At 55.3% G+C, this 25,449-nt stretch overlaps 13 protein-coding genes across 13 annotated transcripts; 5 read left to right on the top strand and 8 right to left on the bottom strand.

The window, feature by feature from the left end:
• Positions 1-165: 165 nt before the first annotated feature.
• On the bottom strand, positions 166-2,030 carry LAESUDRAFT_754192 (uncharacterized protein; the record flags this gene model as incomplete). The annotated part of the gene is made up of 5 exons (XM_040911856.1): positions 166-417; positions 491-1,229; positions 1,289-1,634; positions 1,687-1,739; positions 1,807-2,030. The coding sequence occupies 5 exons, from the start codon at positions 2,028-2,030 to the stop codon at positions 166-168; spliced, it is 1,614 nt and encodes a 537-aa protein (XP_040770707.1).
• Positions 2,031-2,281: 251 nt separating this feature from the next.
• On the top strand, positions 2,282-4,825 carry LAESUDRAFT_669586 (uncharacterized protein). The gene is made up of 10 exons (XM_040905404.1): positions 2,282-2,418; positions 2,473-2,578; positions 2,633-2,747; positions 2,806-2,858; positions 2,913-2,999; positions 3,087-3,258; positions 3,326-3,671; positions 3,720-4,267; positions 4,321-4,533; positions 4,595-4,825. Exons 1-10 carry the CDS (start codon positions 2,310-2,312, stop codon positions 4,802-4,804), a joined length of 1,959 nt encoding a protein of 652 aa, XP_040770706.1. The 5' UTR covers positions 2,282-2,309; the 3' UTR covers positions 4,805-4,825.
• Positions 4,826-4,922: 97 nt separating this feature from the next.
• LAESUDRAFT_639001 (Sodium/hydrogen exchanger) lies at positions 4,923-6,900 on the top strand (the record flags this gene model as incomplete). Its single annotated transcript, XM_040903510.1, has 6 exons — positions 4,923-5,169; positions 5,290-5,573; positions 5,644-5,985; positions 6,016-6,118; positions 6,190-6,389; positions 6,457-6,900. 6 exons carry the CDS (start codon positions 4,923-4,925, stop codon positions 6,898-6,900), a joined length of 1,620 nt encoding a protein of 539 aa, XP_040770705.1.
• LAESUDRAFT_33813 (asparaginyl-tRNA synthetase) lies at positions 6,849-8,872 on the bottom strand. Its single transcript, XM_040902080.1, has 4 exons — positions 8,425-8,872; positions 8,243-8,360; positions 8,051-8,188; positions 6,849-8,000 (listed from the first exon to the last, which is right to left on the bottom strand). The coding sequence occupies exons 1-4, from the start codon at positions 8,634-8,636 to the stop codon at positions 7,065-7,067; spliced, it is 1,404 nt and encodes a 467-aa protein (XP_040770704.1). The 5' UTR covers positions 8,637-8,872; the 3' UTR covers positions 6,849-7,064.
• Positions 8,873-8,937: 65 nt separating this feature from the next.
• LAESUDRAFT_639491 (Sm-like ribonucleoprotein) lies at positions 8,938-9,335 on the bottom strand (the record flags this gene model as incomplete). The annotated part of the gene is made up of 2 exons (XM_040903546.1): positions 8,938-9,212; positions 9,266-9,335. 2 exons carry the CDS (start codon positions 9,333-9,335, stop codon positions 8,938-8,940), a joined length of 345 nt encoding a protein of 114 aa, XP_040770703.1.
• Positions 9,336-9,473: 138 nt separating this feature from the next.
• LAESUDRAFT_719521 (uncharacterized protein) lies at positions 9,474-14,503 on the top strand. The gene is made up of 5 exons (XM_040907650.1): positions 9,474-10,014; positions 10,133-13,390; positions 13,444-13,962; positions 14,018-14,106; positions 14,167-14,503. The coding sequence occupies exons 1-5, from the start codon at positions 9,766-9,768 to the stop codon at positions 14,243-14,245; spliced, it is 4,194 nt and encodes a 1,397-aa protein (XP_040770702.1). The 5' UTR covers positions 9,474-9,765; the 3' UTR covers positions 14,246-14,503.
• Positions 14,504-14,858: 355 nt separating this feature from the next.
• On the bottom strand, positions 14,859-17,417 carry LAESUDRAFT_719520 (thioredoxin-domain-containing protein). Its single transcript, XM_040907649.1, has 10 exons — positions 17,153-17,417; positions 16,967-17,103; positions 16,541-16,907; positions 16,249-16,485; positions 16,085-16,184; positions 15,818-16,021; positions 15,478-15,765; positions 15,280-15,420; positions 15,002-15,225; positions 14,859-14,949 (listed from the first exon to the last, which is right to left on the bottom strand). Exons 1-9 carry the CDS (start codon positions 17,281-17,283, stop codon positions 15,052-15,054), a joined length of 1,779 nt encoding a protein of 592 aa, XP_040770701.1. The 5' UTR covers positions 17,284-17,417; the 3' UTR covers positions 14,859-14,949; positions 15,002-15,051.
• Positions 17,418-17,475: 58 nt separating this feature from the next.
• LAESUDRAFT_604180 (CGI-121-domain-containing protein) lies at positions 17,476-18,262 on the top strand (the record flags this gene model as incomplete). Its single annotated transcript, XM_040903102.1, has 4 exons — positions 17,476-17,658; positions 17,721-17,843; positions 17,910-18,092; positions 18,149-18,262. Coding segments are annotated over 4 exons (603 nt in total), but the record flags the coding sequence as incomplete, so codon positions are not given.
• A 405-nt stretch (positions 18,263-18,667) lies between these two features.
• On the bottom strand, positions 18,668-19,618 carry LAESUDRAFT_754185 (phosphoglycerate mutase-like protein; the record flags this gene model as incomplete). The annotated part of the gene is made up of 5 exons (XM_040911855.1): positions 18,668-19,045; positions 19,099-19,128; positions 19,221-19,429; positions 19,487-19,506; positions 19,560-19,618. 5 exons carry the CDS (start codon positions 19,616-19,618, stop codon positions 18,668-18,670), a joined length of 696 nt encoding a protein of 231 aa, XP_040770699.1.
• Positions 19,619-19,789: 171 nt separating this feature from the next.
• LAESUDRAFT_746519 (SCO1 protein) lies at positions 19,790-20,878 on the top strand (the record flags this gene model as incomplete). The annotated part of the gene is made up of 4 exons (XM_040911418.1): positions 19,790-20,060; positions 20,118-20,214; positions 20,266-20,460; positions 20,505-20,878. The coding sequence occupies exons 1-4, from the start codon at positions 19,878-19,880 to the stop codon at positions 20,876-20,878; spliced, it is 849 nt and encodes a 282-aa protein (XP_040770698.1). The 5' UTR covers positions 19,790-19,877.
• Positions 20,879-21,100: 222 nt separating this feature from the next.
• LAESUDRAFT_690427 (uncharacterized protein) lies at positions 21,101-21,618 on the bottom strand (the record flags this gene model as incomplete). The annotated part of the gene is made up of 4 exons (XM_040906067.1): positions 21,477-21,618; positions 21,300-21,383; positions 21,226-21,240; positions 21,101-21,164 (listed from the first exon to the last, which is right to left on the bottom strand). Exons 1-4 carry the CDS (start codon positions 21,554-21,556, stop codon positions 21,101-21,103), a joined length of 243 nt encoding a protein of 80 aa, XP_040770697.1. The 5' UTR covers positions 21,557-21,618.
• A 148-nt stretch (positions 21,619-21,766) lies between these two features.
• Positions 21,767-23,202, bottom strand: LAESUDRAFT_719515 (uncharacterized protein). The gene is made up of 4 exons (XM_040907648.1): positions 22,972-23,202; positions 22,572-22,919; positions 22,277-22,463; positions 21,767-22,200 (listed from the first exon to the last, which is right to left on the bottom strand). Exons 1-4 carry the CDS (start codon positions 23,142-23,144, stop codon positions 21,835-21,837), a joined length of 1,074 nt encoding a protein of 357 aa, XP_040770696.1. The 5' UTR covers positions 23,145-23,202; the 3' UTR covers positions 21,767-21,834.
• Positions 23,203-24,510: 1,308 nt separating this feature from the next.
• LAESUDRAFT_33720 (uncharacterized protein) lies at positions 24,511-25,063 on the bottom strand. The gene has a single exon (XM_040902074.1). It carries the CDS (start codon positions 24,963-24,965, stop codon positions 24,549-24,551), a length of 417 nt encoding a protein of 138 aa, XP_040770695.1. The 5' UTR covers positions 24,966-25,063; the 3' UTR covers positions 24,511-24,548.
• Positions 25,064-25,449: the final 386 nt, after the last annotated feature.

The following is a 25,449-nucleotide window of genomic DNA, read 5'->3' as shown; positions in this document are numbered from 1 at the left end:
CTGGAACACCATCAACGCCACCATCACCCACAGACTACTTCTGGATATCATTATCATTCAATCACGATCACCATACCCATCATATGATACCTCAATGGGTTGTAGATAGATTTTCAAATGCCACCGGTAGCTGACTGACTGCATGGTAATTGATCTGCGCTTTACTCAGCCGGAAGTGAGGGCTTCTTCGTCCACCAGCCGCCAATCTCCCTCCGCAATCTCCCTCCACTCGTGTGACTCCTGAGACCCGTAGTCTAAAACGGATACGCCGCCATCCCGGTTGTCGGGCGCGACCTCTTCGGGTCCCTCATTGTCATATCGCTCGATGACGACTCGCTGTTGGTCATCGTCGCCGACGACGCGTCCGACGCGGGTGAGCATCTCAGGCGTGCACGTCTGATAATTGAGACCGAGCTCCTGTGGGACCGCAACGTCATGTCAGCACACGAGACGTCAATGGATCTCGTGGGTGACTTGCCTTCCATGCGACCAACTTGCCTGCGGTAAGCTGGGAGCGCTCCTGAACCTTGGGCAGCGCATCCCATTTCTTGCTGATGGTATCTGCGTTAGGCAGATCGGAGCTAGGGCGCTCCGAGTGCTGTTGGTCCTTGTTGGACCTGATAGCGTTTACCGCTTCGTCCTCCTCCTCGGGCACATGTTCGTGATTGTACAGCGCTTGCCTCCTCTTCCGCCGCTTTCTGGACATTCCCTCCTCCACATCCACACTCGTCACGAACATATTAGAAGGCAATAGTCCTAGCTCCTGCTTCTCGGATGGAGGGACCAGGTGGGAATTGATCAAGGATGACTTGTATTGCTCGGTGTTGTCTGACGGCGGCGTCTGCTGTGCGTTCTCTTCGGTAGCGGGTGCATCTACAGTGCCGTCTTCTGTGGCAAACACAACCTTTGCCGGAATGCCTGCCGTCATGGCCTTTTTGAATCCCTTCTTTTTGTTCTTGTTCTGCAGGCTTGACATCATGAAGGTACGCGGGGCTACGTCCATCGAAGCATCGGCCAGTTCCGCTGGTTGCTGCGGGTTCTCGACAATGACAGGAGTGCCCGCGATTTCTGCTGTCTGCGCCCTGGTGCCGAGCGGGATGGAGTTTACAGAAGCAGGCTCGGCTGTGGTTGCGAGTCGCTCGTACATCCGCTTGCGTCGGCGACGGAGGTTGCGGCTGTGTGTGGTGGGCTTGCCAAGGCCAGGAGGCACATTCTCAGTCAAAGACGAACTGTCAGTAGGACATGAGATTCTGGCAACGCATATTGAGACACTGTAGGGCAAACGTACGTGCGCGCCTGACTTGGTCCCTCCTTATGAGATTGCGCAGACGTTGCGGGCGCCTGCATCTGCGCATTGCGCGTTGAGAGATGAAACGGTTCGGTGGATGGTGCAGAGCTCGCTGAAGATGATGATGAGGAGCTCTCAGACGATATAGATGAGTCCGTTTCCGAGTCTGATTCGGTGTCTGACTCGGACCCGGAGCTACTGGAGGACTCGGACCCGGAGCTACTGGAGGACTCCGGTCCAGAAGACTCGGACACCAGTCGTTTGACTGCTCGAGGCCTGGGAGATGCTGGTCGAGGTTTGGTAGGGAGGGACGCGCGTTTCGTCCGTTTTCGTGCAACACCAGGTGCTGGTCATTAAACATGAGTTTCGTACAGATGCAATGCAATGGATGGACACACAAGGTGAACGAGCTTTCCGCTTATGCGAACGAGTGGCCGGATTCCTCTTGATTCTGTTCAGCCCGGCTACTATGAGAGCTCTCACGGAACGGCGAACCATGAAGTGACGAGGCCACTTACACGACTAAGTCCCCATCCCTAACAACGTCAATCGGACTCGCGTCCAAGAGCTCAAAGTCGTCCAGCACGAGGGCGATGTCTTGCCCTTGAATGCCATCGTCTCGGAGCGCGTGCAGGTCGGCGCAGAGGACCGACTTGAGCTCGAGCACAGTCGTAGCGGAATGGGTGCTGAACCAGGCCTTGACTGGTGGCAAAGGAGGGGCACTTTCCACCTTGATGCGCATTCCGGGCCACCAGAGTCGGAGGGAGTGATAAATCCAGGAGCTTGTGGCGTGAAGCTCAAATATAATAGTACGGCGCCCGGAAATGGCAGAGTATTCCCACGGCACTGAACCGCAAAGGATCGGAGAGCGCTAGCGTGGCCACCTCACTCTCTGTCCTCCGTCGACGTGTCCTCCGCGCCCGCCGCCCCCGCTCGTCTCCTCGCCTCTCCTTACCTGCTCGTGCCCTCTGTATCAAGTATAATTCCAGTGCATCTGTCTATCTTGTGTGTATAGGCCGCCATGGCCAACTACAACTATGACGAGGCCGGCAACATGGCCGCATACTTTCTCCTCACCTGCCTCTCCATCATCCTGATTCCCATCACTCTCGCGTCTCTTTCACGATCGAGTACGCATCTGAAACTCTATGCTGACTGGCATGTGCTGAGACGCAACCCTGTAGAACCGCAAGTCAGAACAGGTTGCCAGTGCATCCAATGTGTCGAACGACGGGCGAGCATACGAAAGCGCGAACGAGGATCGTTCTTGAAACCGAAGATCACACGAAAGTGAGTGTATAGTACAGTCTCTTTCTCTCGTTACTTGCCTCATTCGTCTTGCAGAACTGTATTTCTTCTTCTTGGGTGGACCGTGGCAGGGTACCTGGCGTACAAGGCTGCCACGACAGAGGTGGAGAACAAGGTTTATGACCCCTTCGAGATACTTGGTCTGCGTAGTGTGTGTATTCTCATTATGGCCCTGTTGTTCCGAATTGTCCTAACATGCTTGCTGCCAGGGTGTCGACTTAAAGGCTATCAAGTCTCATTACAAGAAGTTGTCTCGGAAATTGTGAGTTGTCCGGTCTCTTGATACCGAACTTGTCATGATAATTCTTCCCCGTAGCCATCCAGACAAAGTGAAGCTAGGAATTAATGACACGATAGAGGCTGTTGAGGCCAAATTCGTGGAGATCACCAAAGCGTATAAGTCGTAAGTCCTTCGTTCTTGCTGACGTTGGGGAGACTGGGGCAAGCCCTTGCATAGGGCTCAAGGGATAATGCTTATATAACCATATAGATTAACGGACGAGACGATTCGCAAGAACTGGGAGCTGTACGGCCACCCAGATGGGCGGCAAGAGATCTCTATGGGTATCGCTCTGCCAAAGTGGATTGTCGAGAGTGGGAACAACATCTGGGTTCTTGGAGCATATGGGCTCATCTTTGGCATCGGATTGCCCTCCATGGTGGTACGTATTTATGCATCTTGGTGTACGCATTGCCAAGCGCTTAACATAACTCGCGGCCTCTGTGCAGGGCAAGTGGTGGTTTGGTAACCGGCAAAAGACGAAGGACGGTGTCAACGCTCGCAGTGCGGCTGCATTTTTCAAGAGTCTGACCGAAGATTCCGGCATCGACGAGGTCGTGGGGTCTCTTGGGAAAGCATTTGAGTGGGAACGGTCAAGCGCGAACACCGCCAAGCAAGAGGGCGAGCTGTTGGATCTCGAGAAGAAGATCAAGGGGAAGCTCGATGGCAAGTGGGATGAATTGAGGAAGTTGGCAGAGGTGATGCCTGGGGAGCATGAGAGTCGGCGCAGAGCGTTCATTCTGCTGTATGCACACCTCTTGCGACTTCCAGTGACTAGTTCGTCTTTACGTGCAGGTACGTCCCATCCGCACTTGAGGTAGCGCGGTACTCACTTTCACGCAGAACAGGCCGAGTTGCTGCTGCAGACACCAACTCTGCTTAACTCCATGCTCAACATCAGTATCTCGCGCAACTGGTTACAGCCCACACTTTCTGTGATGCGGCTGCACGCGTACCTCGCTCAAGCTCTGGTCCCTGGACAGAACAATCTCAAGCTTGCCCAGCTGCCTGGTGTCAGCCCGGCCGAGGCTGCGGAGCTCGCGCCGAAAGCAGGTGACATGGAGGATCTGATCAGCTCGCTCGAGAAGAACGGAGATGAGCGTGTCGAGGAGATCAAAAAGGCCACGGAGAAGTGGGGGAAGGTCGAGGTTCTTGATGCGTCGCTGAAGGTCTTCGGAGAACGGTTCATCACCCCTTCAGCGTTCATTTCGTTTCTCCTGAAGGTGCGCTTATCGCCTCCGACGGCACAGAAAAGCGCGAATGGTACCGCGCCTGACCGGAAGGCGGAGGAAGCAAGGGAGAACGAGTTCCTGGCGAGTAAGAAGGATACAGAGGAACTTCCTGATGGTCAAGCGAGTATCAGTTGGGCACATGCGCCCTACTGGCCTGCAGTGAGTATCTATGTGAATGTGCGTCTTTGAGCAGGCCTGATTATGTATACCAGAATCGTCGACCGGGATGGTGGGCAGTGCTCGCGGATGTCAGGTCTAACAAGCTGGCTGTCCCACCCATTAAGATTGCGGACATTCCGGTCGGCCCGCAGTATCGTTTCTACAAGCAGCAATTCCAAGGGCCGCAGACCCCGGGATTGTTCCACTGGAGGATGTACCTGATTAGTGACACGTTCGTGGGCGAGGAGGTCTCGAGGGACATCATGGTTTGTCACTGGATTGTTTGTCTATCGTCGGCCTGACTGACGAACTGTGTGACCGATACAGTGGAAGGTGGACGACGCGTCGGTGTTGAACTCTGAAGACATCACAGCGGAGGACGACATCTCAGATCCCGAGGAGGACTCCTTGGCAGGGCAGATGGCGCTGATGCGGGGTGGGTCGGTGAAGAAGCGGCAGGACGAGGAGAGTGACGATGAGAGCTCGACAGACGATGACCGCCCGAATGAGCCTGAGAGCAGTAGTGATAGTGATTGAAATTCTAATGACATTGTGGGCTGTTCAATTGGAAGCGTCAAGTGCCTGATCATATCGCGGGCGGCAATCGACTTGGGCCACCGCGCGTGCTCGACGTGTGGCTGGCAATTCTTTTTGAATGTCTGAATCCCGCTCATTCCCCTTTACCGAGCCGTCTCTTGTCCGACTCCTCGTCTTGGCCTCTTTTCTGTACCTGCTGAACGTCGTCCGTATCTTAGGCGATTACCTACTGTATGCTGGCCTCATAGCAGAACTTGGCTTGGGCATTGTCTATGGCTCCCCTCTTGCAAACATCCTGTCGTATGAATGGGAGACGACGTTCAACATCTTAGGATACTTAGGACTGCTTCTTATCGTGTTTGAAGGTTTGTGAATATGTCCTTGCATAATGTGGCGTACTTTTGCAACACCGGGATCGTTCCGTGTGTATTATGCTCAAGAAATCAGTAACTGTAGACGAGACTTATCATCGGTTGCACTACTAGGTGGCCTCTCGACCAACCTCCCATTACTCGTGTCCAACCTGTTCCTCTCGTGCCTGTGCGCGTTGACAGGTATCGGTCTCCCCATTGCTCTCTCCTTCGCCCTCCTTCCCACTGCCTACGGATATACGCCGCTGGAAGCATTCGCTGCCGGTGCTGCGCTATCTTCGACTAGCCTCGGCACTACCTTGGCAGCTTTGAACAGTGTGAGCAAGAGAGGCAGTCCCCCCGCTCCACATGACGCCCTTCGAAAGAAAACTGCTTCTCAAGTAGAGGACACAATAGAAGTTGTTGAGCTAGGTACGCCCTGTCCACCCTATCCCAAGAACATTCTTATGTACTGCAGATTGTGGGGAGCAGTGTTCCGTCGCAGACCTCTCCAGCTCTCCTGCGCCGTCCTCGACGCCCCTCCACCGGACACGTATAGGTACAGTGCTCATCAGCGCTGCGATTATAGATGACGTTGTTGGCTTGGTCATCGCGGCACTCATGCCTGCGCTCACCGTCCTGAGCACATCCGGTTCATCCACACAGTCGTCTCACTTAGCCTGGTCGGTTATTCGGCCTCTGCTGTCTTCCCTGCTTATAGCGACCATCACGCCTCTTGCTGCGCGCTTTATCCTTCGTCCCGCATTCTGGTTCTGTGGCATCGGCGAAAGATGGTGTGCTCCGCGGCGTGAAGGTAAAGGTTGGGGTTGGGTTCCGGGATTCCTCCGGAATGAGAAGAAGGACGGCCTGGGACTGAGTGACTGGGGCACGGAAGCACATGCGGACACAGTGAAGTTAGCTATCATGGTCGGTGTCCTCAGCGCATTTGCAGCGATTGCATACTGTAAGTCGCACATTGCATAAAAAATACGGTGTCCCTCTTGTGTCAAACTCATCTGGATGTGTACCCCTCAGATACAGGAAGCAGTATGTTGTTCGGGGCATACGTTGCCGGGCTGACGTTGTCGTACATCGCTCGACCGCCTGAAGGTGCGGAGGGTCACACGGAGCGGACAGAAGCATTATCGTTCGAAGCCGTGTTCTCGCGCATGATCAGTCCCTTACAAGAGCACATGTTTGCTCCGCTATTCTTTGCGAGCATCGGTTATGCAATTGTGAGTGTTTTCTTTTGTGTGGAAAATGATCAGACGTTAATTTGCCACAACTTGGCACGCCTGCCAGCCCTTTCTTTCTCTATGGGACCCGACTGTCCTCTGGCGCGGAGTAATGTTCGCCGTGGTTATGTTCCTCTGCAAGTTCGCGGTCGGGTTGCCCATCATGCTATGGACGATCTGCACCGGCAGGGATCAAGTCGGGAAGCAATCCCCTCCCCATCCTGCGCACCCCCGTGCGCCTGAGTGCCGAACCTCTCTCCGCACCGCGGTCCTCGCGTCGCTCTACCCTGCGGCGTTCTTCGGCTTCGCGATGGTCTCGCGCGGGGAGATCGGCCTGCTGATCGCGCAGATCGCAAGGCAGGGGAACGGCGATGGCGAGGCGCTGCTCGGGGAAGAGGCATTCTTGGTGTGCATTTGGGCGATCCTGTTGTGCACGATTGTGGGTCCGATTAGCGTCGGGCTTGTGGTACGAAAGTGGAGGACGAGAGTAGTCGCCGGGATCTGGTCTTAATGATTATTACATGCTCGACTCCTCAGAGGAGCTTCTACATGGTGTTGGTATTGTATAGTCTGTACTCATGTTGTATACAGTCAACCCATACAACCAATATATGCACATTGGCTGTACTGTGTTGACTCTATCTGGCCATCGCGTTCAATAAAGCAAGCATCGTGCTATAGCAGCATCCTCCCCGCCCACCTCGGCATCGCGATACACTCTCGTACATTATCAATCCCGCCCATCCAGCTAATCAACCGCTCGAATCCCATACCGAACCCACCATGCGGCGCCCCTCCAAACTTCCTCAAATCCACATACCAATCATAATCCTCCCTCGACAGTTTATGGTGATCCAGCGCACGTTCGAGGAGATCCAACCGCTCCTCGCGGAGAGATCCCCCGACCAGCTCGCCCAAATGTGGGATGAGTAGGTCGAAACACGCTACGGTCTGGCCGTCATCGTTCGCGCGCATGTAGAACGGCTTGAGCTCCGCAGGATAGTCCGTCACAAACACGGGACCGCGCACGACCTCCTCTGCGAGCCAGCGTTCGTGCTCGCTCTGTAGCGCCTTGCCCAACGCAGGCTCAAACACGAACGTGCGCGCAGCGGCGTGGTGCGCCTCCAGCTCCTTCACCGCGTCCGTGTAGCTGATGCGGGCCCATACGCTTTCTTGTGCGCTATCAAGCTCGTTCAGGAGCTCCTTCCGCTCGCTGTGCTTCGCGAGAGCTTCACACGCGCCACGGCAGTCCGCGAGCGTGGTGCGCACGGCAGCCTCGACGAGCGCACAGATATCATCGACGGTACGCGTGAACGCCCACTCGGCCTCGAGCATCCAGAACTCGGCGAGGTGCCGGTTGGTCTGGGAGCGCTCTGCGCGGAAGCAGGGAGAGAGGGTGTACACGCGCGAGAGCGACGCGGCGAGCGCCTCGAGGTGCAGCTGAGAGGAGACGGTCAGGTATGCGGGGTGGCCGAAGAACTCGGGCTGAACATGCGAGGGTGAGGAGGAGGTGAGGGGAGAGGAGGTGGGCGCGATGCGGAAGGTCTCTCCTGCGCCTTCGCAGTCGTTCGAGGTGAGGATGGGCGTGTGTACGTTGGTGAAGCCGTGCGTCTGCGCTGTGTCAGAAACGTGCGGGCATGAGAGAGATAGAGGAGTGCTACCTCGAAAAATTGGTGCAAAGAGCGCGATGCAGAGTCTCGTAGCCGGAGCATGGACGCGATAGCATCTGTACGGGCGCGGAAGTGGCAGTGGTCGCGCAGGTACTCCACCGTCAAGGCTTTCTTTTGAATGGGATATGTCTGTTTCGGCGCGTTGATCAGCAGGAATAAGTGAAAGAAAGCAGCCGTGCGCACCGCTGAGTCGCAGTCGCCTACGACCTCGACGGAGCTGACCTGCAGCTCCTTGTCCTGCCCGCGCCCTGGGCTGTCTGAGATTGTGCCGCCTAGGCGCACGCTCACTCCGTTTGTTAGACTGTTAATTTAATGGTGTACATCACTCGTGGGCTCTGTGGGAGACGGAAAATTGCAGTACGTACGCTTTGGCTTGGGTAACATCAGGAAAGACAGCCTGTAGTCCTTGCTCTAAACTCCCGTCGGTAATCACTGCAAAGGCGATGTTCTTTTGTTTTCGAATTGACTTGACCCAACCAGACACTTCCACGGACGACCCAGAAGGAATTTGGGACGAAAGAAGCTGCCGGACGGTGGGAGGCAGCGAGAAGGTGGGCCTTAGCCGAGGCAGAACCATCTCATTCAGTTCAACTGACGAAATGCGCGTTGACCTCGGTCTATCGTTCGTGTTTTGGATACGTTCTGCGACCTCGCCGGAGGACAAACCAGTGTATCGTGTCGAGAAGATTGAAAAATGCGACAAAGCTCTCAAGAGCTCCGTGGTTCACATGAGAGCATTGCGATGTACAGACCAAAAACAACAGCAGTAGAAGGACGTATGATACACTAGCAGGGGGCGACGCTCCCTCTTTTGCGTGGGCGAACACGCGCTCCAAGCACATGAAAGTGAACGGATATCCACCCCATCCACGCCACGATCAGAAGCCCCGTCCTCTTCCCCGTCCCCGTCCTCGGACACGCCCACGGTCCACGCCGCCTCTTCCGCGCCCGCGGCCCCTTGCCTCGTCCTTTTTCCTGTTCTTAGGTTTCGGCGCGTCATCGACCAGCAGAGTGTCTAGGGGGAGGGCGTCGGGAAGGACGAAGTAGCGAATGTTGTTGCCGCGGATGGACAGCGAGTCGAGGGAGGTCGGTTCGCGGTTGCGTGCCGTCATCTTGACGGTCTTGAGGTGCGTGTTCATCTGCATGTCGACACCTAACAGCACACGAAGTCAGTGCACCTCCTGCAGAGATCGCACACTCTCATACCAGTGATCGTCCCGTGCACGACAGAACCATTCTTGAGCTCGATGGTGACCGTCTCATTGTTCAATTTCATCAAAAACCTGGTACCAAGGATGTCATTTCAATATTTAGCCCTCGACACAACCTCAGCATTTAAATCCCACTGCGTGACTCACCGTACGAGCTTCATGGTACCTGCTTTTGTGGAGGGGTATGAGCACTGTTGGTGGCACTGGCAGCAATGAATTGGCGACTGCCAAAAGAGGTAGTAGGTGGTCATGTGACCAAATCAGAGGGCTACGGGGCAATCCGGGGGAAATTAATTCGAGTCGAAATTGCGGTGCCGGAGGTATGGGGTGAGCTCTGCGGCAACTTGGCTGCTCGTTAATTCTCTCTGCGCGACTGCCACTACCTTTGCTTTACACCACGACAGCCACGGTCCCATCCTGGCTGCTCTCTTGCCGGTGCTGCGTCCCTCCTTGGCGCCTCGCCATTTCTGAGGCCCTTTGCACCCCGGGTTAACGATGCTGCCAAAGGTAGCAAATTCCCTTCTGCACCATACTAGCCGTGCCGTCGCCGCAGCCCAGAATCAGACCGGACACACTATCAGGAATGTCCTCCAGCTCCAGTCTTCGACCAACTCCCCCACCGCTGGCGGAAACCTAGGCGGGTGGAATGGAGCGTCATCCTCGAATTCGGGCTGGAACAGCCATGGAACGGGTTCTGGAGGCGCCAAGTATCACGCTGGCAGTCGTCCATACACCGGCTACACGGTGAGTGATATATGCTGATTAATTCTTATCTGCCTTTTGCCGCTGCCATTCTGCCTTGGTCTACCATCGCCGTGGCAGGAATTGATAGCAATCCTCAGCTTACCTCGTCGTCTGTCAGGGAGTTGGTCGCGTAATCACGCAAGCCGAGCCGATCTCTACAAACGATAATGGGCAGAGTCGCAGCGATGATCAGGAGGAAGGTCCGTCTGCCTCTTTCAAGCCTTCTCCGCGAAGAAAGAGCACCTCGCTCGTCCTTCAAGAGCACCGCGCCAAGAAATTAGCCGTGTTGCGGACCGTTTACCCTCACTCTCGTTCCCGGCAGTTATTCACGGATCGCGCTGTTGGTACATCAACGCTGTCCAGCCAGGCAACGGCACTTCTGCTCCCCAAACCATCCTCATATCAACTGTCTGTCCGCTATGAATCTACGGCATCCATTCCAGCCGAACTTAGCGAATATCTGGATCTGCAGACGCCTCCGCCATCTCCCCCTCATTCGTCCTCGGTCTCTGCAGTTGCTGTGGACTTGACGGTCACGGGTCTGCCGACACCTCCACCTGAAGTCAGGGAGGAGGAGACGTCAGAGGCGGATCAGGCACTCTCAGAAATCTTCGTCCAGTCTCAAAAAGAGCGTTGGAGCACATCGCTTGTTCAGCAAGAAGTCCGTAAGCTAAGTGAACGCGTCCCGGCTCCGCCTACTGCTGTATACAATGCTGCACTGTACGCCCTGCATATTGCCCGAAAGCCTGGAGAGTCCTTGCAAGGCATATTGGACGTCTACAATGAAATGTTGGCGCGGTCGGTTCTTCCCAACTTCAGGACGTATACGACGCTCATCTTCGCGCTCACTGACCGTGACCATGAGATCTGGAAAGCCATCCAGGGCATCGAGATCCGCATGCGATCGCGCGCAGCGTTCGGTGCTCGCCATTCCCCGGCGCAGATAGCGGACGAGGAGCGCATCGCGGGCCTGCGTGCGGAGAATAACTTCCGATCTGCAATGACGCTCTTCCAGACGGCATGTTCGATTACGAAGGCAAAGTTACCGTACCATGTGTACGGGCAGCTACTCGAGTCGTGCGCGTACCACAGTAATGTTGACGCCGCAATTCACGTTTTTGGGCACCTTGAGCGGCGGAGCGACGTCCAGCCCACGGCAGACATCTTCTATCATCTTCTCTCCGTTTATGCAAACGTCGGCGACATACAAGGTGCGAAGGACATCTTCGACGAATTCAGAGATGCGTGCAAGACCGGCCGCATCGATACATCTTCGCTGGAGAGCGGGGTCGACGGCATGCCGGATATGGCAAAGGCCTTCAGCGAGCGTGCGGGCCGGATCGCGGTGTGGAATACGATGATCAAGACGTACATCTTGGGCGGACAGCACACGGCGGCCCTTGGTCTTCTGGAACAGATGCTCGATTCGCAGGCAGGAGAGGCGCTCAACGTCGCAGATATCCCCCCACCTGCTTCGTCCACGTTCTTTCGGGTTATCTCTGCCTTCTGTACGGTTGGAGAGGTGGACACGGCGCTATCATGGTTTAACAAGCTTTTGGAACAGAACACCAGCCCTCGTCACCCGTACGAGCCCTCAACGACACCCAGCCGGCCGGACTTCAGGGCATGGCAGGCAATGCTGGAGGCACTGGCTTACAACGGCCGGGTGCAGGATATGAACCGGCTTCTTGGACGCTTTTTTGAGCTCACGCCAGTTGATAACTTCGCTTTGTTGGAGGGCGAGCGCAGCACGATGGTTCAAGCAAATCTATATTACTTGTTGACTCACCCGGAACTGGATAAGGAGGAGGCCGTCTCGCTTCTGGACTTTGTGGTCGACACCATTGTCAATCAGTACCTCGTCGTCCTGAATTCTCTCCTGGAGAGCGATCCCTCAATCTCCCTGGCTACCATAATCGCGAGAAAATACTTGGAGTATGAGCAGGTCGACAAAGCGATTCAATTTGCCGAACGGTTCGTCGAGTTCGAGATTGGCAAGGGACGGGAGCAAGCGGATGTTGGGAACAGTGAATCAAAGGGCGCTCTGTATAGGATGCAGTCCGCTCGGCTATTCGTGAAACGCTTCATAATGGACCTGTTCCCAAAACATTCACATGCGGTCTCGCTCAAGCAGGCGTTGGAGCTCTGCCTCGTATCTGATGCAATAAGCGCGCTCCACTATGCTCCGGCTCGCCAACACTGCCTCCAAGCGTATGCGGCGTCCAGGGTCGCTGCGCGCTCTGACTTGACTTTGACGGAATGGCGTGTGCTACTTTGGTTCGCTCTCGCGGCTAAGCCTGAGGAGATGCAGGGTATCCCGTTGTTGACTATCCTCGACGACATGCTCCAGCAAGGCCATAAGATGTCAGATCTCGAGAACCGGCAGCAGCTCCGCATCGTTCATGATTTGCTCGAGACCAACAAGCCTGTTGAGATCCAGCAACGCTTGGGTTACACCGAAAACCAATTGCAAACTATCCTCAATTCAATCAGCAACTTTAGCCCGAGAGTCAATGCGGAACCACAATTGTCAGAGGACTTCACGCCGGCCGAGGATTCCTTTGCACACGTGCGTATCGACGTTGGGCACAGCAAGTTCGTAGACGAATTCTTCCCTTTCAACGCGCACGTTTCGCCCCTGCAGGCGTATGTGCGCTACGAGATGGGCACAAAGGCAGGAGTTTATCCGCGACCCGAGGTGATGGCCCGCCTCATCAGCGCGCTCGGGCGGCAAGGTGAGATGGAGAAGATGCAAAGAATATACCGCGACGCGCAGATGGTGCTGGCATCCATGGAGGAGACCAAGCAGTGGCAGTCACTTGGATGGTTCCTTATCGAGGACCACATGGTCATTGGGCTCGCGCATTCAGGCGACATCGACGCGGCGCACGTGCACCGGATGCGCATTCTCGAGCAGGGTGGGACGCCGTCCCCAGACGCATACGGCGCACTGATCCATAATGTTAAGGACACGACGGATGACGCAGAGAACGCGACGGCACTATTCCAGGAGGCTCTCTCGCGTGGCGTGCAGCCGAATATTTTCCTGTACAACACTATCATTTCGAAGCTGGCGAAGGCGAGGAGGGCGGACAACGCGATTGCGCTGTTCCAGGAGATGAAGGCGAAGCAGGTGTGGCCAACGTCGGTGACGTATGGCGCGGTGATCGCTGCGTGTTGTCGAGTGGGCGACGCCACTTCGGCGGAGACGCTATTTGCGGAAATGGTTCAGATGCGGAACTTTAGGCCTAGGGTGCCACCATACAACACGATGATGCAGCTTTACACGCACACCAAGCCCGATCGCGCTCGCGTCCTTGCCTTTTACAAAGCCATGCTCGACGCCCATGTCACCCCCACCGCGCATACGTACAAGGTTCGCACCTTTCCGCATACAGTGACTGCTCAAACTGACGTGATACCCCTCAGCTCTTGATGGATGCATACGGCACAATTGAGCCAGTCGATGCCCAGGCAATGGAAGATGTGTTCGAAATCGTCGTCTCCGGACCTAAGCCTCTCGTACAGGGCACGCATTGGGCATCGCTGATCAACTCTTATGGCTGTGTACAAAAAAACCTTGACCGCGCGCTCGCGGTATTCGACTCAATCGCGAACCATCCTTCCACAAAACGCACAGGCGCGGTGCTGCCTGACGCAGTCGTGTTTGAGGCGCTCATCAATGTCCTGGTGACACTCCGCCGCACGGACCTCTTACCTACCTACATCGAACGCCTCACGTCGAACGGGATCCATATGACTGCGTATATTGCTAATTTGCTGATCAGGGGATATGCGTCTGTTGGGGACATCGCTCGTGCAAGGGATATCTTTGAGAACTTGGCCGACCCTCCGGAAGGTGTTGCAGCGCCTCATAATCATGCTCCTCATGATAGCGAAGCCACCGTTACTGAAAATGTACCCGTCAGCGCCCCGGTATATCGCGAGGTGAATAGTGCTGTCATTTGACGAAGTATCAGTGTCTGATTTGTTATATTGACAGCCTTCAACATGGGAAACCATGGTTCGCGCGGAGCTAGGCAATGGCAATCGCGATCACGCTGTCGCGCTCCTAGAAAGAGCACAAGCTAGGTCTGTCTCCATCAACATTCAACGAAGCTCTCTCATTCGTTGACACTGCGTGCTGCATAGAAAATTCCCGCAAGCGGTGTACAACCGCATCAGCGGAATCATGCTCGACGAATCGGTGTCTCCTTGGGCCACTGCTTGAGTTAACGTCCCACCTCCTTCCTAGGTCCGGCTCCTTGGTGCATCGGTGCTGCTTTACACCCATATATTACTGTATTCTCAATCTGTATGTAGATTATCGTCTCACGTAACGCCGGTTTGCATGAGTAACAAGCAACAAGTAACGCGCATGTGCATGTTTATGATTGGACTGAATATTACATCAGGACTCGCTGAATTCCCCGGTGTTGTGCGCATTGGCGTAATAAATCGTATTCAATGTTGTTCTAGTCTGTTGCATTCTAGTAGTCGAGCGGTATGTGTCGGCAAAGAGAGGGAGGGACTATAACGTCGCTTGCCGTATCAAGGGCGTTAAACGATGCGATGTGAAGCTCCCATGATGATGCTGGTGCGGTCTGGCCATAGGTCAAGGCGGAATGGCTAAGACGTACTGTGCGAGAGATGATGCAGCCGACACCAGACATGCACACCGTCGCACCTGTTAATCGAATGATCTGTGTTCTTCCACTCCGCACTCACTTGGAACTTGAAGCTTGAAGCTTGAAGCTTGAAGAGGCAACCACTATCCACTAGCCATGCGACAAGACACTGTCACTGCCATGCCGATAGCGCTTTCTGATATGCTCTCATACATTGTCATGGCTTCTATTTTTTGAGCATGGACAGACACTGGTAAATTGTCAAGCATCGCTTTCGTTCACGCTTCACCACTGCAAAAGGAGCTACCTTCAGCGCGTTAATGTCGCACATTCCAAAACAGAGCAAATGGCTGAATTACCTCGTGTGCCATATGCAGGAGTAGATATATATATATGTACATACAGGATATCAATCAAGCCTATCGGATTTGCGAGCGTTGTAGTAGTCGCGCGGCTCCGCGTCGATGAAGAGGCGCTTGAGAAGGAAGATGACGAAGATGACGCCGGAGAGGAAGAAGAAGGCGGTGCGCCACGGATAGGTCGTGACGAAGGCCTGGATAGAGGTAAGCTTTCCATTGAGGTACTGAAAACACTCGTCAGCTTGTTTGGGAGGCCGCCGCTGAGGATAGAAACGCACACGAGCCATTCGCTCCACGATGTTCGCGGAATGCTTGTATGGTATCGTCGCGTTCCGTGCGCCTGTGATCGCAGAGAAGACACTTGTCGGCGTGAGCTGGATGCGCTCGCCGAGCTGGTCAGCATCGTAGTACACGAGACGCTGTCAATCGCGGTCAGTCCATCACCTCGAACGTCCTCCTAGCAAATCGGCGCTCACCGAGTGATTAGCCAGCACCACGGTCGGTTCCGTGACTGCCGTCATCCCATACATGCTCTTGAGCCAGGTCTCCCATTTATCCGCGTCCATCCACACAAACGTTATGCCGGCGTCACCGCCCGCGGCACGCCACTGGCGCGCAAGGCTGCGCACGTTCGCAGCTGTAGCATCCAGTTGAGTTTTGGGCGCGGCAGCGATCACGACGAGCGGGTGATGCGGCGCGTTCATGACTTCCTGGAATGTGTCCGAGTCAAGCTCGAGAGATGCTGGGATGCGGTTTCGGAGAAGCTGTGGACGAAGAGTGGGTTAGCGCCAGCAGAAGGGGAGGACGGGGACATACCCAATCCACGAGCCCATCCTTTGCCGTGGCCTGCGCATCGGACGACAGGGTGTACGTCGCAACGGGTGCGGAGTCGTGATCTTTCAGCGCAAGAAGGACCGCTGCATCTTGGGGGACAGAGAATTGCTCGAACAGCTGTAGCGAGGTCGATATGTACAACGGGGGCGAGCCGAAGAGCACCTGCGCTGCGTCCAGCACATCCGTCTGCAGGTTCCATATATGCGCTCAGGATGGATAATCGGATGAAGTAGGAGCAAAAGAACCTACCCTGCTCTGTGTGTCCGAGGGAGTATGGAGAAAGAGGTAGAGCACGGGCTCACTGGCGAGCGTGTCCGCGAAGTCCTCATACCTAATCTCCTTTACCGGTCTGTAGATCAAATTGCACGCATCAGCATTGGAAGGGCGCGTTCAAACTGCAAAGAATGACCCACGGGCCCGACACTTTCTCCGCAAACGCCTTCAGTTGCTCGAGCTTGCGCCCGGAGTTGTACTCGGTGCGCCCGGCGCCCTGCCCGCCATAGTAGATGAGCGTAGGGAATCCCTTTACGCCTTCTGCGCTGCAGAGTGCGGCGTGCTCATCACAGTTGACTTCGGCTATCGCCAGCTTGTGCTGCATCACACCCGCGAGCTGCGTCCACGTCGGCGCAAGCTTCTTGCAATGGCCGCACCTGAAGTACATGAGCATGTAGAAGGACAGAGCACGGTGCACGCCTGAGGACATACCACGGTGCGAAGAACTTGACGAAGAGATGTCCCTCGTCCGCGGCGCTGCGGAAGGTCTCGTCGCTCAGGGACAGCACGGCACCCTTCGGGTTATAATCTTTCGCGGGAACTTTGAATCGCGAATCATCACGGTATTCGGGTGGTGCGTTTACCTGCAGCGCTGGCGCTGGCACGGGTGCGGGAGTAGGCTCCAAAGTAGGCTCGACAACGGCGGTGGGAGTAGGGACGGTGGTGGGCTCCGCGTGCTTGGCGAGGTATTCGGTGAGAAACTCAAACGTGCGTGCCTGCTTGTAGGCCTCGACGAAGTCACCGTCGCGGTAAAGGTTCATCTGGGGGTAGCCGTCCACGCGATTCTGCCTGCATAAATCTGCGAGGGGTAGGTATGAGTTACGTGTGAACGTATGATAATAGAGCGCTGATGCCTACCGCCATGGACGGCGCAGTTCACCTGAGTGAGGTGTATGCCTGGGTCGGACTGGTTCTGATTTGCCTCGACGAGCTGCCTCCATGTTGGGGAAAAGTTGCGGCAGTGACCGCAGTAAGGGGAGAAGTGCTCGACGAGCCTGCAGCGGCGATGTTAGCTAGGCCAGTAGCAGTATGCATGCGTCGCACCAGACACCATGCGCAATAGTATCCTGGAAGTTGTCAGGCGTGAGCGCCCCGGGCAGCTCGACCGAGTCGACAGGCAGGGATGCTGCACCGAGGGCGAGCGCTGCGACGAGCAACGCCGACGGCAACTGCATGTAATTGGAAACCTTCATCCGCGAATGCACTTCAAATATTTCCAGTCCGTAGAATAGAGAAATATAAGAGAGCGGAAGATGAATGCAGAGAACAAGACGAGGAGGTGATGGTGGCGAGTGAGCTTGGTCAGTGCCTCGGCCACAGCTTTGGCGGTACTCGCAGCCACCCAGAGTGATCTCCTCGGATCGACCATGCAGACCTTCCGCTATGCCTACTTCCCCGCCGACGTCTGCACCGTCCACGTCGCCCTCTTCGCCGACGTCGCCAATGCTGCTGCGGTCCGTGCGCGCATTATCCGTGCGAGCATCACGGAGGGGCAGGAGGGCGAGCACGAGCGTGAGGCGGTCAACTTTGCATTTGTCGATGCCCGCCTGGTGAGCGCGCACGCGGTCTTAATGAAGTGTATGCACGCTTAATTTTTTGAACGATCGTGTAGATTTCTAGTCCACTGCACCTGCAAACTGCCATAGTGCAAGCAATCCTTGCGCATGTACAGGGTACCCTCCGCACCAAGACTATTCACTCGGAGATCCTCTGGGCCCTCAGTCCCAACAACAACGTTCGTCCCATGCTGCCTACAGTCTTTCCCTTATTTCATCTGCTATGATGTCCATTCCGCTCACAGATTACCGAAGCCATCCGGCGGTTTGGTGTATCTGATAGCACGACCGCACTCCTGGTCATCCGCATTGCGTCACCAGAGTTCGCACCTGAGCGCGTGCTTACAAGCATGCAGGCCGTCGTGTCAGGCAGTCTTGTTTCCATTACCAGATTGCGAGAAATAACGGACTGGACGGCGATCAAGAAGGTACTCATGTGCTGTTATTACCGGCCACATCGCACCTATCTTATCTTGGTTTGTAGTATTATAGGGTGGACGCCGATCCTGCCATCAAGGTGCAGGGCATGGATTCTGAGAAGGAACGCGCGGTCGTGAACGAAATCGTCGTGAGCGCTGTTGCGATGAAGAGCGTCATGTCCTAGCGGGGCATCGAGCCCGTATCTAGCCAGTTTCTCTGAGTATCAAAACCACACGCAGAATGGGCACCATGCGACCTACCAGTCAACAGCTGATGTCATCTCCTTGCACGCAGGATTGCACAGCTGTTGAATTCGGCGGGCAGAATGCGGCTGCATGACTGATGGTCTGGCAGACGAGTTTCCGACCATACGTCCAGTGACTAGGTCCTATTAGACTTCAAGCACGCTCAATGTTATTATGCAAGGTCAGATGTAGTGTAGCGTGTATCGATCACCCGACGACGAGTATATCCAACAATTGTATTGTACTGCTTCTATCCGGTAGATTTAAGCCCTACGTTGAATATCTATGCTGCAGTCTAAATGCTGTGCATGGGAGCTCTATGTGGTATCCACAAACACCTAATTCTTAAATACCTTCGCCGACGAGGTCGGCCGGTCGTCGCCCTCCTTCACCACTCTCGTTACAGGCACAACCCACGCCTCGCCCTCCACATCCTCCTCCTCCTCCACCGCAAACGTATACTCTCGCACCTCGACATTCGCCCACGGGTGGTGCGATTTGTGTCCCTCTGTGATGTAGCGGAGGCAGTCGCCGTGTGAGACGACGACGATCTCGCGCTCGGGGAGCGAACGGAGATACTGCCGCACCCAGCGCGCGCGGGCCTTGAGCGCCGAATTCGAGGCGGCGTAGAACTCTGATTTGGATGTCCAGGAGGGATCGAGGTGGTGAAAAGAGAGACCCGCATATTCGGGGACGGACTCCAAGGCTTCGCGGGGCTGACATGACATTAATGATCTGAAAGCAACATTTGAAAGAGGATAGGACGTACAGAGCCTATATCGCACGGCAGATTATTACACTAGCACCCAATATATCAGCACTTCTCCTCACACCACAGTAACGCATTCTTCCTGTCATTCGAGCTCGTCTTTGCTATGCGCATATACTCACTTCTTGCAACTGTGGAAGCACGACGACCTGCTTGCCCTGCTGTTCGAGCTTCGTGCGAAGAGTCTCGTATCCGATCACGGTCGTCGAGAGCGTGCGTCGGAGCGGGCTCGTGACGAGCAGCTCGGCAGACTGCTGGATCGTGTGGTGCGTGTCGGCATGTAATTTGGCGGCTTGCTGGCGACCGAGCTCGGTGAGGAGTGCATCGTGAACTAGCAATCATGAAATATGAGAGAGTACAGGCTCCTTAGGCGACAATTTGACCGCACTCGTATAGTCCTCCGCAACACTGGCATCGCGATCAGTGAATATTATTTCCGAGATGATGACCCAAATGCTCACTTGTGCTCGGCCTGCGCATGACGAGTAAGATAGATTCGCTTTTCCGTGGCTTTCGCCATGTTCCTGACGGTGCGCGTGTACAACCGAATGATGGAAATTTGAGAAAATAAAAGTAAGAGGCAGAACGAGTTTGTCGGTGGCGCACGCCACCAGTTAAGTATACAGAGCCTGCCCGATCGGGCACATTGATCTGGATCGAGACGAAGATCTAATTTGGGATCTCGCTGCACCTGGACTGCTGCTCATTCGCCGACGCATGCGGGCGGATCGCTAACTTCACTCAAAAGCTACTCCTCCTTTTGGTTTTTGGGCCTGACGATGTCGGCGTTGCGTGCGGCGTTGGCGACCTCGAGCAGGACATCTTGCGCGTTGCGGTCCATCCGCCCGTCGCCTGTCAGTCTGCGCGCGTTCGCGTCGCCTCAAAGACAGCCTGCGGCACAGAAGAGACATTATTCGATTGGAGGACCATCGTTGAGCGAGCGGGATAGGGGCGCCGTAGGGGTGCGTCTCGTATAATATCTAAGTAAAGAAACCATCCGACCCCTCGTTTGCGAACAGGTCTTCACCCCGACCGCCGCCGCCATCTTCGTAGCTACTGGCATCGGACTCTACTTTTACTTCCGCTATGAGAAGCAAAAACTGCACGAGCGACGCCGTATGTCACCCCTTGCATTCTAATCCACATCGTAGACAAACTATGCGCCAGAGCAGGAACTGCAGGACAGACAAGTCGGCCGCCCGAAGGTCGGTGGGCCATTCAGCCTGATCACGCACGAGGGCAAGCCGTTCACGGACAAGGACCTGCTGGGAAAATGGAGCCTCATCTATTTCGGGTTCACAAACTGCCCTGACATCTGCCCTGAGGAGCTCGACAAGATGGGCGAGGCGGTATCCGAGCTCGGTGCGCTCTCCTACTTTCACACATCGCACGCACTGCTCACCCAGGCTCACATCCACATGCAGACAAGCTCTACGGGCCCATTGTACAGCCCATCTTCATCTCGGTCGACCCCGCGCGGGACACCGTACCGCAGGTCGCGCGCTACGTCTCCGAGTTTCACCCGCGCCTAGTCGGGCTCACGGGCGCCTATGACAACGTCAAGGCGGCGTGCAAGGCGTACCGCGTCTACTTCTCCACGCCGCCCGGCGTGACCGCTGAGGAAGACTACCTCGTCGACCACTCGATTTTCTTCTACTTCATGGATCCCGACGGGAGGTTTGTGGACGCGTTTGGAAAGACGAACACGGTCGAGGACGTCGTGGAGCGGGTGAAGAAGGAGGTTGGTCAGTGGGAGAAGGAGAGGGGGAGAAAGACATAAGGCGGGAGCTGTTGGAAGAAGTAATGGACGTCTTTGCACATACTTATAGTCTTGTATCATTACATGCTGTGCCGCACATCCCCACTCTGAAATGCATCTGTACCTTCCAGTCGCAACTGACCTGCGTCTGCTTGTCTGAATCCTGCACATCTGGGCGTGTTCAACGCAAGTAAATGAAATGACATGGACACGGAGAAAAGCCAAACGGTGACGGATACAAATTCACGATTCCTCCTCCCGTGCAGCTATCTTCTGTTTCGACAGCAGCTTCATCCGGCGAACATAGCTGTGGAACCACACACGTCAGAAACCAAGACTTCCACACGGATCCAAACGATCATACGCACTCCTCATATTGGCACCTGCCGCACGCATTAACAGCTTGAGCAACGTGTCCTTGGATGAGCATGGCGAGACTCACTTCTCATATGCATGCTTCTCGTGCTCGCACTCCCATGGCAGGTAGTACTTCTGCTTTCGGCATACATTCAGTGGAATGAGCAGCCTGCACGCGCGTTGATTGATCGTGAATCGCGTTCGAGCACGGAGGAGCTTGAGTTAGTATGAGCGTGATATCGCGAACAAGCAGGTCACGAACGCGGAGCAAGAGTCCCTCCACGCGAGGGGGATGCCAGCCTGCTTCATCTCCTCCTGCGAGGCCGTCGTCGAGGTCGCCATTACGGGAGGTGCTGAGTGTGATGAACGACGTGCGGGTACTGTGTATGATAGCGAGCGTCGAGCGATCGCTGCGGCAACTCCCGGTAGGGTGGCGCCTAGGTGGAGGAACGTGCAATTGATTCTTGAATACAAAGTGCGGCAGAAGAGTCCAGTAACTTGAGATGATGTATATACCTACTACGACATCGACAGCAGTGCAGGGTGCTGATGGAGAAAGAAAACAAACGAAGTTCGACAATACAGAAGGACAAGCCCAAGGGGCCCACCAGCCGAGCAGGCTACTTTTTGTCCTTTTCTTTCTCCTTGTCTTCCTGCATGCTCATCTCGATCGCCCGCGCAATCGCCTCCTCTTCTGACATCTCCTCGTCCTCCCCCGCGTGCGCTTGTGCATCTCCCATCTCCACGTCCTGCTCCTGCTCGTGCTCCTGCGACATCGCCAGCGCTTGCTTCAGCATCGCCTCCTCCTCCTCGTCCGTCGGCTCCGCAGCAGCCGGTGCAGCTGCAGCTGCAGCTGCTGGCGCTGGCACTGGTGCAGCTACAGCGGGCACGGTCAACGACTCTGCTGGCGGCGCAGGTGCCGCCACTGCCGTCTGAGCTGCGGCAGCCTGCCGCGCCTGCTCCTCCTCCATTGACATGCGCAATGCCTGTGCGCGATCAAATGAACGTTAGTAAGGCGGACAAGGGGGTTTTGCTGACAGCGTTAAGGGAAGGAAGACACACCATTGCCAATTCAGGGTCCAGGCTGGGGTCGACACCGAACTCGAAGTTGCCCGCGCCGCCTGCGCCCCCGCCAGACGCGATTTCAGCCATGGCCTCCTCCGGGATGCCGCGGTCGCCTGCGAGGATAGGCGAGTTGAGCACCATGTCCGAGAGGAGATGTGGGCCGGGCGGTATTGAGACGTAATGTCTACAAAGTTGCATGTCAGCGCTGCGGGAGCCGGAAATGGGCGCTGCAGGCAGTCACAGTCTACAACTCGGATGCACAATATCATCCTGCATGGGAAGTGGTACTTACGAGTTCTCTCCGCTCGTGCAGTTCTCGACGAACGTCTTGAGAATGCTCCGCTCGCCCTCCTCAATGCCGTCACCGAACACTATGAAGTCGACAGCGACATTGTTCTTCTTGAGCTTCTTCGCGAGGCGGGTCATGCCCTTCTCGTCGGCTCCCTGGCCCTCTAGTGGAGAGCCGACGAAGACGACGATACGCTGCCGGAGGTTCTTGTTCTGTCGATGCTTGAGCGCGAGCTGCGCGACTGCGATCGCGGTGGGGATGTCTGCAACGCCGCCGATCTTGTCTGCGGAGTCATGGAGTGCTTGCAGTATCTGTCCGATATCTTTGGAATGCGTGACGAGCACTTCTGGGCTGGGTTGATAGAATTAACGCGCGCAAGGGTGTCATTGAACACTACACGCACCCCTTGCCAGCCATTGTCATGACGCCAACAGTGTTCTCAGGATTGGAATCAATCTTGGTCTGGAAGATTGTGGTGACCGCGTCGGACTGGGCAGCAAAGCGTGATGGTTGATAGTCGCCATTGCGCATGTACTCGGAGTTGTCGATTATCATTAATGTTGCTTCGAGCGGCATTGTGGGCGACGACTTTGGAGACTCCGCGGACGATACTTTGGACTCTGGACGAGGACGCGGTCGGGCACTTCACGCTGACGCGTCTGAAGCACAGGCGCCCATAACGATTTGCACGTGACCCACATGGGCGCCTACTCGACTCGAGTGCAAAAGGTACCCAGAGATTCTGCTTCAGCGAATTAAAGAGGACGATATCTTGTTCGTTCCGGTCAGCGGATAAACTTCTTTCTCAGTATTCGTGCTTTGCGGCCATAGTCTTCGTGCAGGCATCGCCGGCCTCCTCTCGTTGGTCAGAATATTCTCCACTCCGTTGTAAAATCTGCTGCTCATATGAACCGTTGCAGCTTATGGACGCCTCGTCTACCGGCATTCTGCTTTGTCTCAGCGCCGCACCATCTCCGCATACTCCCTTGTACCGCCATGCCTCACGCCTACGTATCCTGACAAGCTCGCCGGCACGTCAGACTGATCCCATCGTTCGTGCATCTCATCTCGCGACTCGCAGAGTCGCATTAGGCAATGCGCGGGATCTTGTGCGGTTTGTGCTGTCTTTCAATGAAAGAGCTCCTTGATAGTGCAGGCAGATTATGACATTCTAAGAAACAGAACGGGGAGAATATCAGCGGCATCAGTTCGATGCTCAGGCTCAGCTCAAGACGACCGCGAACCGCAAGCGGCCCAGGCTCGATAGTATGAACGCAGGATGTTGATTGTTCTGCGGGAGACATCGGTGGCCAACGCACGTCTCGCCTCTGCTTACGGAACTGTTTTGAAGCATACGGATGCTGTGGTCAGTGAATTCGAGCGATCGGAAACGCATGCGGGATTGCGTGAGGAGTTCTATTGAGTGTTGCAATATGTAAGCCTTGCTATCGCGCCTTCGTCTGGATGTATCTGATATACCAAGTAGCTATCCGTTGGTGCATCGCTGCTCATAGTCGCCACCAGGTAGAATTCATAAGGCTCGCCGATGAGTGCGGAAGTCTAAGACAAGCATGTCGGTTGCTACTACCGCTATGACCTGGCGTGCAACAAGTGCTCATGCCGAACGACATATCCCCGTTCTTGTAGACCCTGAACGAATGATTAATCCGTGCGGCGCCTGAGGCGAGTCTTGTAAAGATTCCTTGTACTATTCTGCATCCCATAACCGCATATATGATAGGAATCCATCTTGCGCACTACAGGCTCGTCCTCAGCCTTCTTCCGCTCATGAGGAAATCATTTATGATCGTCACCCAAGATGGTCCGCTTGTCATATAAAGCTGCGAGATGCGCTGTATGGTGATGAGGATTGCCCAGTCCCTATTCAAAGCGGACATCGATAACGACGGAGACGGCTGGTGCGGTTCGGGTTCATCGAGTTGGTTTTCACCTTCGCGGCTGAGCTGGCCAAGCACCGGTTCACCGCCCTGTCGTATTCGTGCATCCACCGACGATCGATACGGACATACGAATGGCGTGATCGGAGTGGTACGCTGCAGTCAATAAGGTACCCGACATCCTCACGAAATACTGAGCAAGAGCACGCCTCAGGGGCCGGAGGCGAATACAGTCGAGGAGAACTGGAATGACTCCGAGGATGAATAATACTACTGGGAGTAATACGGGGTTCCACGCGAAGACAGAAACTTGCCAAGGATAGTAGTATTGCGGCGAACGTTTGGGATGTGTGCCAACCTGACGAACCTGCTTGGTGCAGAATCGCGAGAAAATGGAGGTTTCATCAAGAAATTTCCCGACGCTGACGATGCACTCTGGAAAACACAGTGAGACGGATTGCATAGTGTGCCCTTTTTCTGCACAACATACTACATGCATACTATGTACGTGTTCATCAACGATCTATGTTTGACTACGAGAATTAAAATCCTAGCGCAGCGATAGGCATGTAGACCCGAAGTGCTCGCATTACCATGAACAGTACATACGAGAACATAGAGGGGCATCAACACATAAGAAAGCCCGCGACAACGAATTACTACAGGAACCGGCTACCTACGGCCCTCATAAGCCAATCACGCCGAATGCAGGCCATGCGCACGACCTCTCCAGGAGCTTGGGCACGTTAGACGGGGAGCCCGCGCTGCTCGCCCTTCTCCTGCCGATGCTGGTATGATGCAGCGCGAGGTCATTCGTCGGTCCTCGTCCGCCGCCTGCTCCACCCCAAGGACCATGTCCTTCACTTTTCGAGACGCGCGGTCAGCCACATGTCGGGGGCACTGTGAAAGGAAGACTGAGCTCACCATTGCGCGTGAGCTCGGCCTCGCCGCGCACCGTTTCTCTTCCCCACGATGGAGCAATC

The sequence above is a fragment of the Laetiporus sulphureus genome (genome assembly GCF_001632365.1).
Source record: "Laetiporus sulphureus 93-53 unplaced genomic scaffold LAESUscaffold_1, whole genome shotgun sequence".
Taxonomy (NCBI): Eukaryota; Fungi; Basidiomycota; class Agaricomycetes; order Polyporales; family Laetiporaceae; genus Laetiporus; species Laetiporus sulphureus.
The sequence above is the reverse complement of the archived record's forward strand: the minus strand, read 5'-3'. Positions and strand labels throughout refer to the sequence as shown.

Excerpts from the sequence above, each read along its gene's own strand:
- LAESUDRAFT_33720 (XM_040902074.1), bottom strand. The coding sequence starts at position 24,965 with ATGCATGTAGTATGTTGTGCAGAAAAAGGGCACACTATGCAATCCGTC.
- LAESUDRAFT_719521 (XM_040907650.1), top strand. The coding sequence starts at position 9,766 with ATGCTGCCAAAGGTAGCAAATTCCCTTCTGCACCATACTAGCCGTGCC. Across the intron at positions 13,391-13,443 it reads CCACCGCGCATACGTACAAG|CTCTTGATGGATGCATACGG; the intron begins GTTCGCACCTTT and ends GATACCCCTCAG. Across the intron at positions 14,107-14,166 it reads CTAGAAAGAGCACAAGCTAG|AAAATTCCCGCAAGCGGTGT; the intron begins GTCTGTCTCCAT and ends CGTGCTGCATAG.
- LAESUDRAFT_719515 (XM_040907648.1), bottom strand. The coding sequence starts at position 23,144 with ATGCCGCTCGAAGCAACATTAATGATAATCGACAACTCCGAGTACATG. Across the intron at positions 22,920-22,971 it reads ATGACAATGGCTGGCAAGGG|CCCAGAAGTGCTCGTCACGC; the intron begins GTGCGTGTAGTG and ends CTATCAACCCAG. Across the intron at positions 22,201-22,276 it reads TGGACCCTGAATTGGCAATG|GCATTGCGCATGTCAATGGA; the intron begins GTGTGTCTTCCT and ends GATCGCGCACAG.
- LAESUDRAFT_669586 (XM_040905404.1), top strand. The coding sequence starts at position 2,310 with ATGGCCAACTACAACTATGACGAGGCCGGCAACATGGCCGCATACTTT. Across the intron at positions 2,748-2,805 it reads AGATACTTGGTCTGCGTAGT|GGTGTCGACTTAAAGGCTAT; the intron begins GTGTGTATTCTC and ends GCTTGCTGCCAG. Across the intron at positions 2,859-2,912 it reads AAGAAGTTGTCTCGGAAATT|CCATCCAGACAAAGTGAAGC; the intron begins GTGAGTTGTCCG and ends TCTTCCCCGTAG.
- LAESUDRAFT_33813 (XM_040902080.1), bottom strand. The coding sequence starts at position 8,636 with ATGGTTCTGCCTCGGCTAAGGCCCACCTTCTCGCTGCCTCCCACCGTC. Across the intron at positions 8,189-8,242 it reads TAGGCGACTGCGACTCAGCG|ACATATCCCATTCAAAAGAA; the intron begins GTGCGCACGGCT and ends GCGCCGAAACAG. Across the intron at positions 8,001-8,050 it reads CTTTGCACCAATTTTTCGAG|ACGCACGGCTTCACCAACGT; the intron begins GTAGCACTCCTC and ends GACACAGCGCAG.
- LAESUDRAFT_719520 (XM_040907649.1), bottom strand. The coding sequence starts at position 17,283 with ATGCAGTTGCCGTCGGCGTTGCTCGTCGCAGCGCTCGCCCTCGGTGCA. Across the intron at positions 16,486-16,540 it reads GTCAAGTTCTTCGCACCGTG|GTGCGGCCATTGCAAGAAGC; the intron begins GTATGTCCTCAG and ends CATGTACTTCAG. Across the intron at positions 15,421-15,477 it reads TGGTGCTGGCTAATCACTCG|CGTCTCGTGTACTACGATGC; the intron begins GTGAGCGCCGAT and ends CGCGATTGACAG.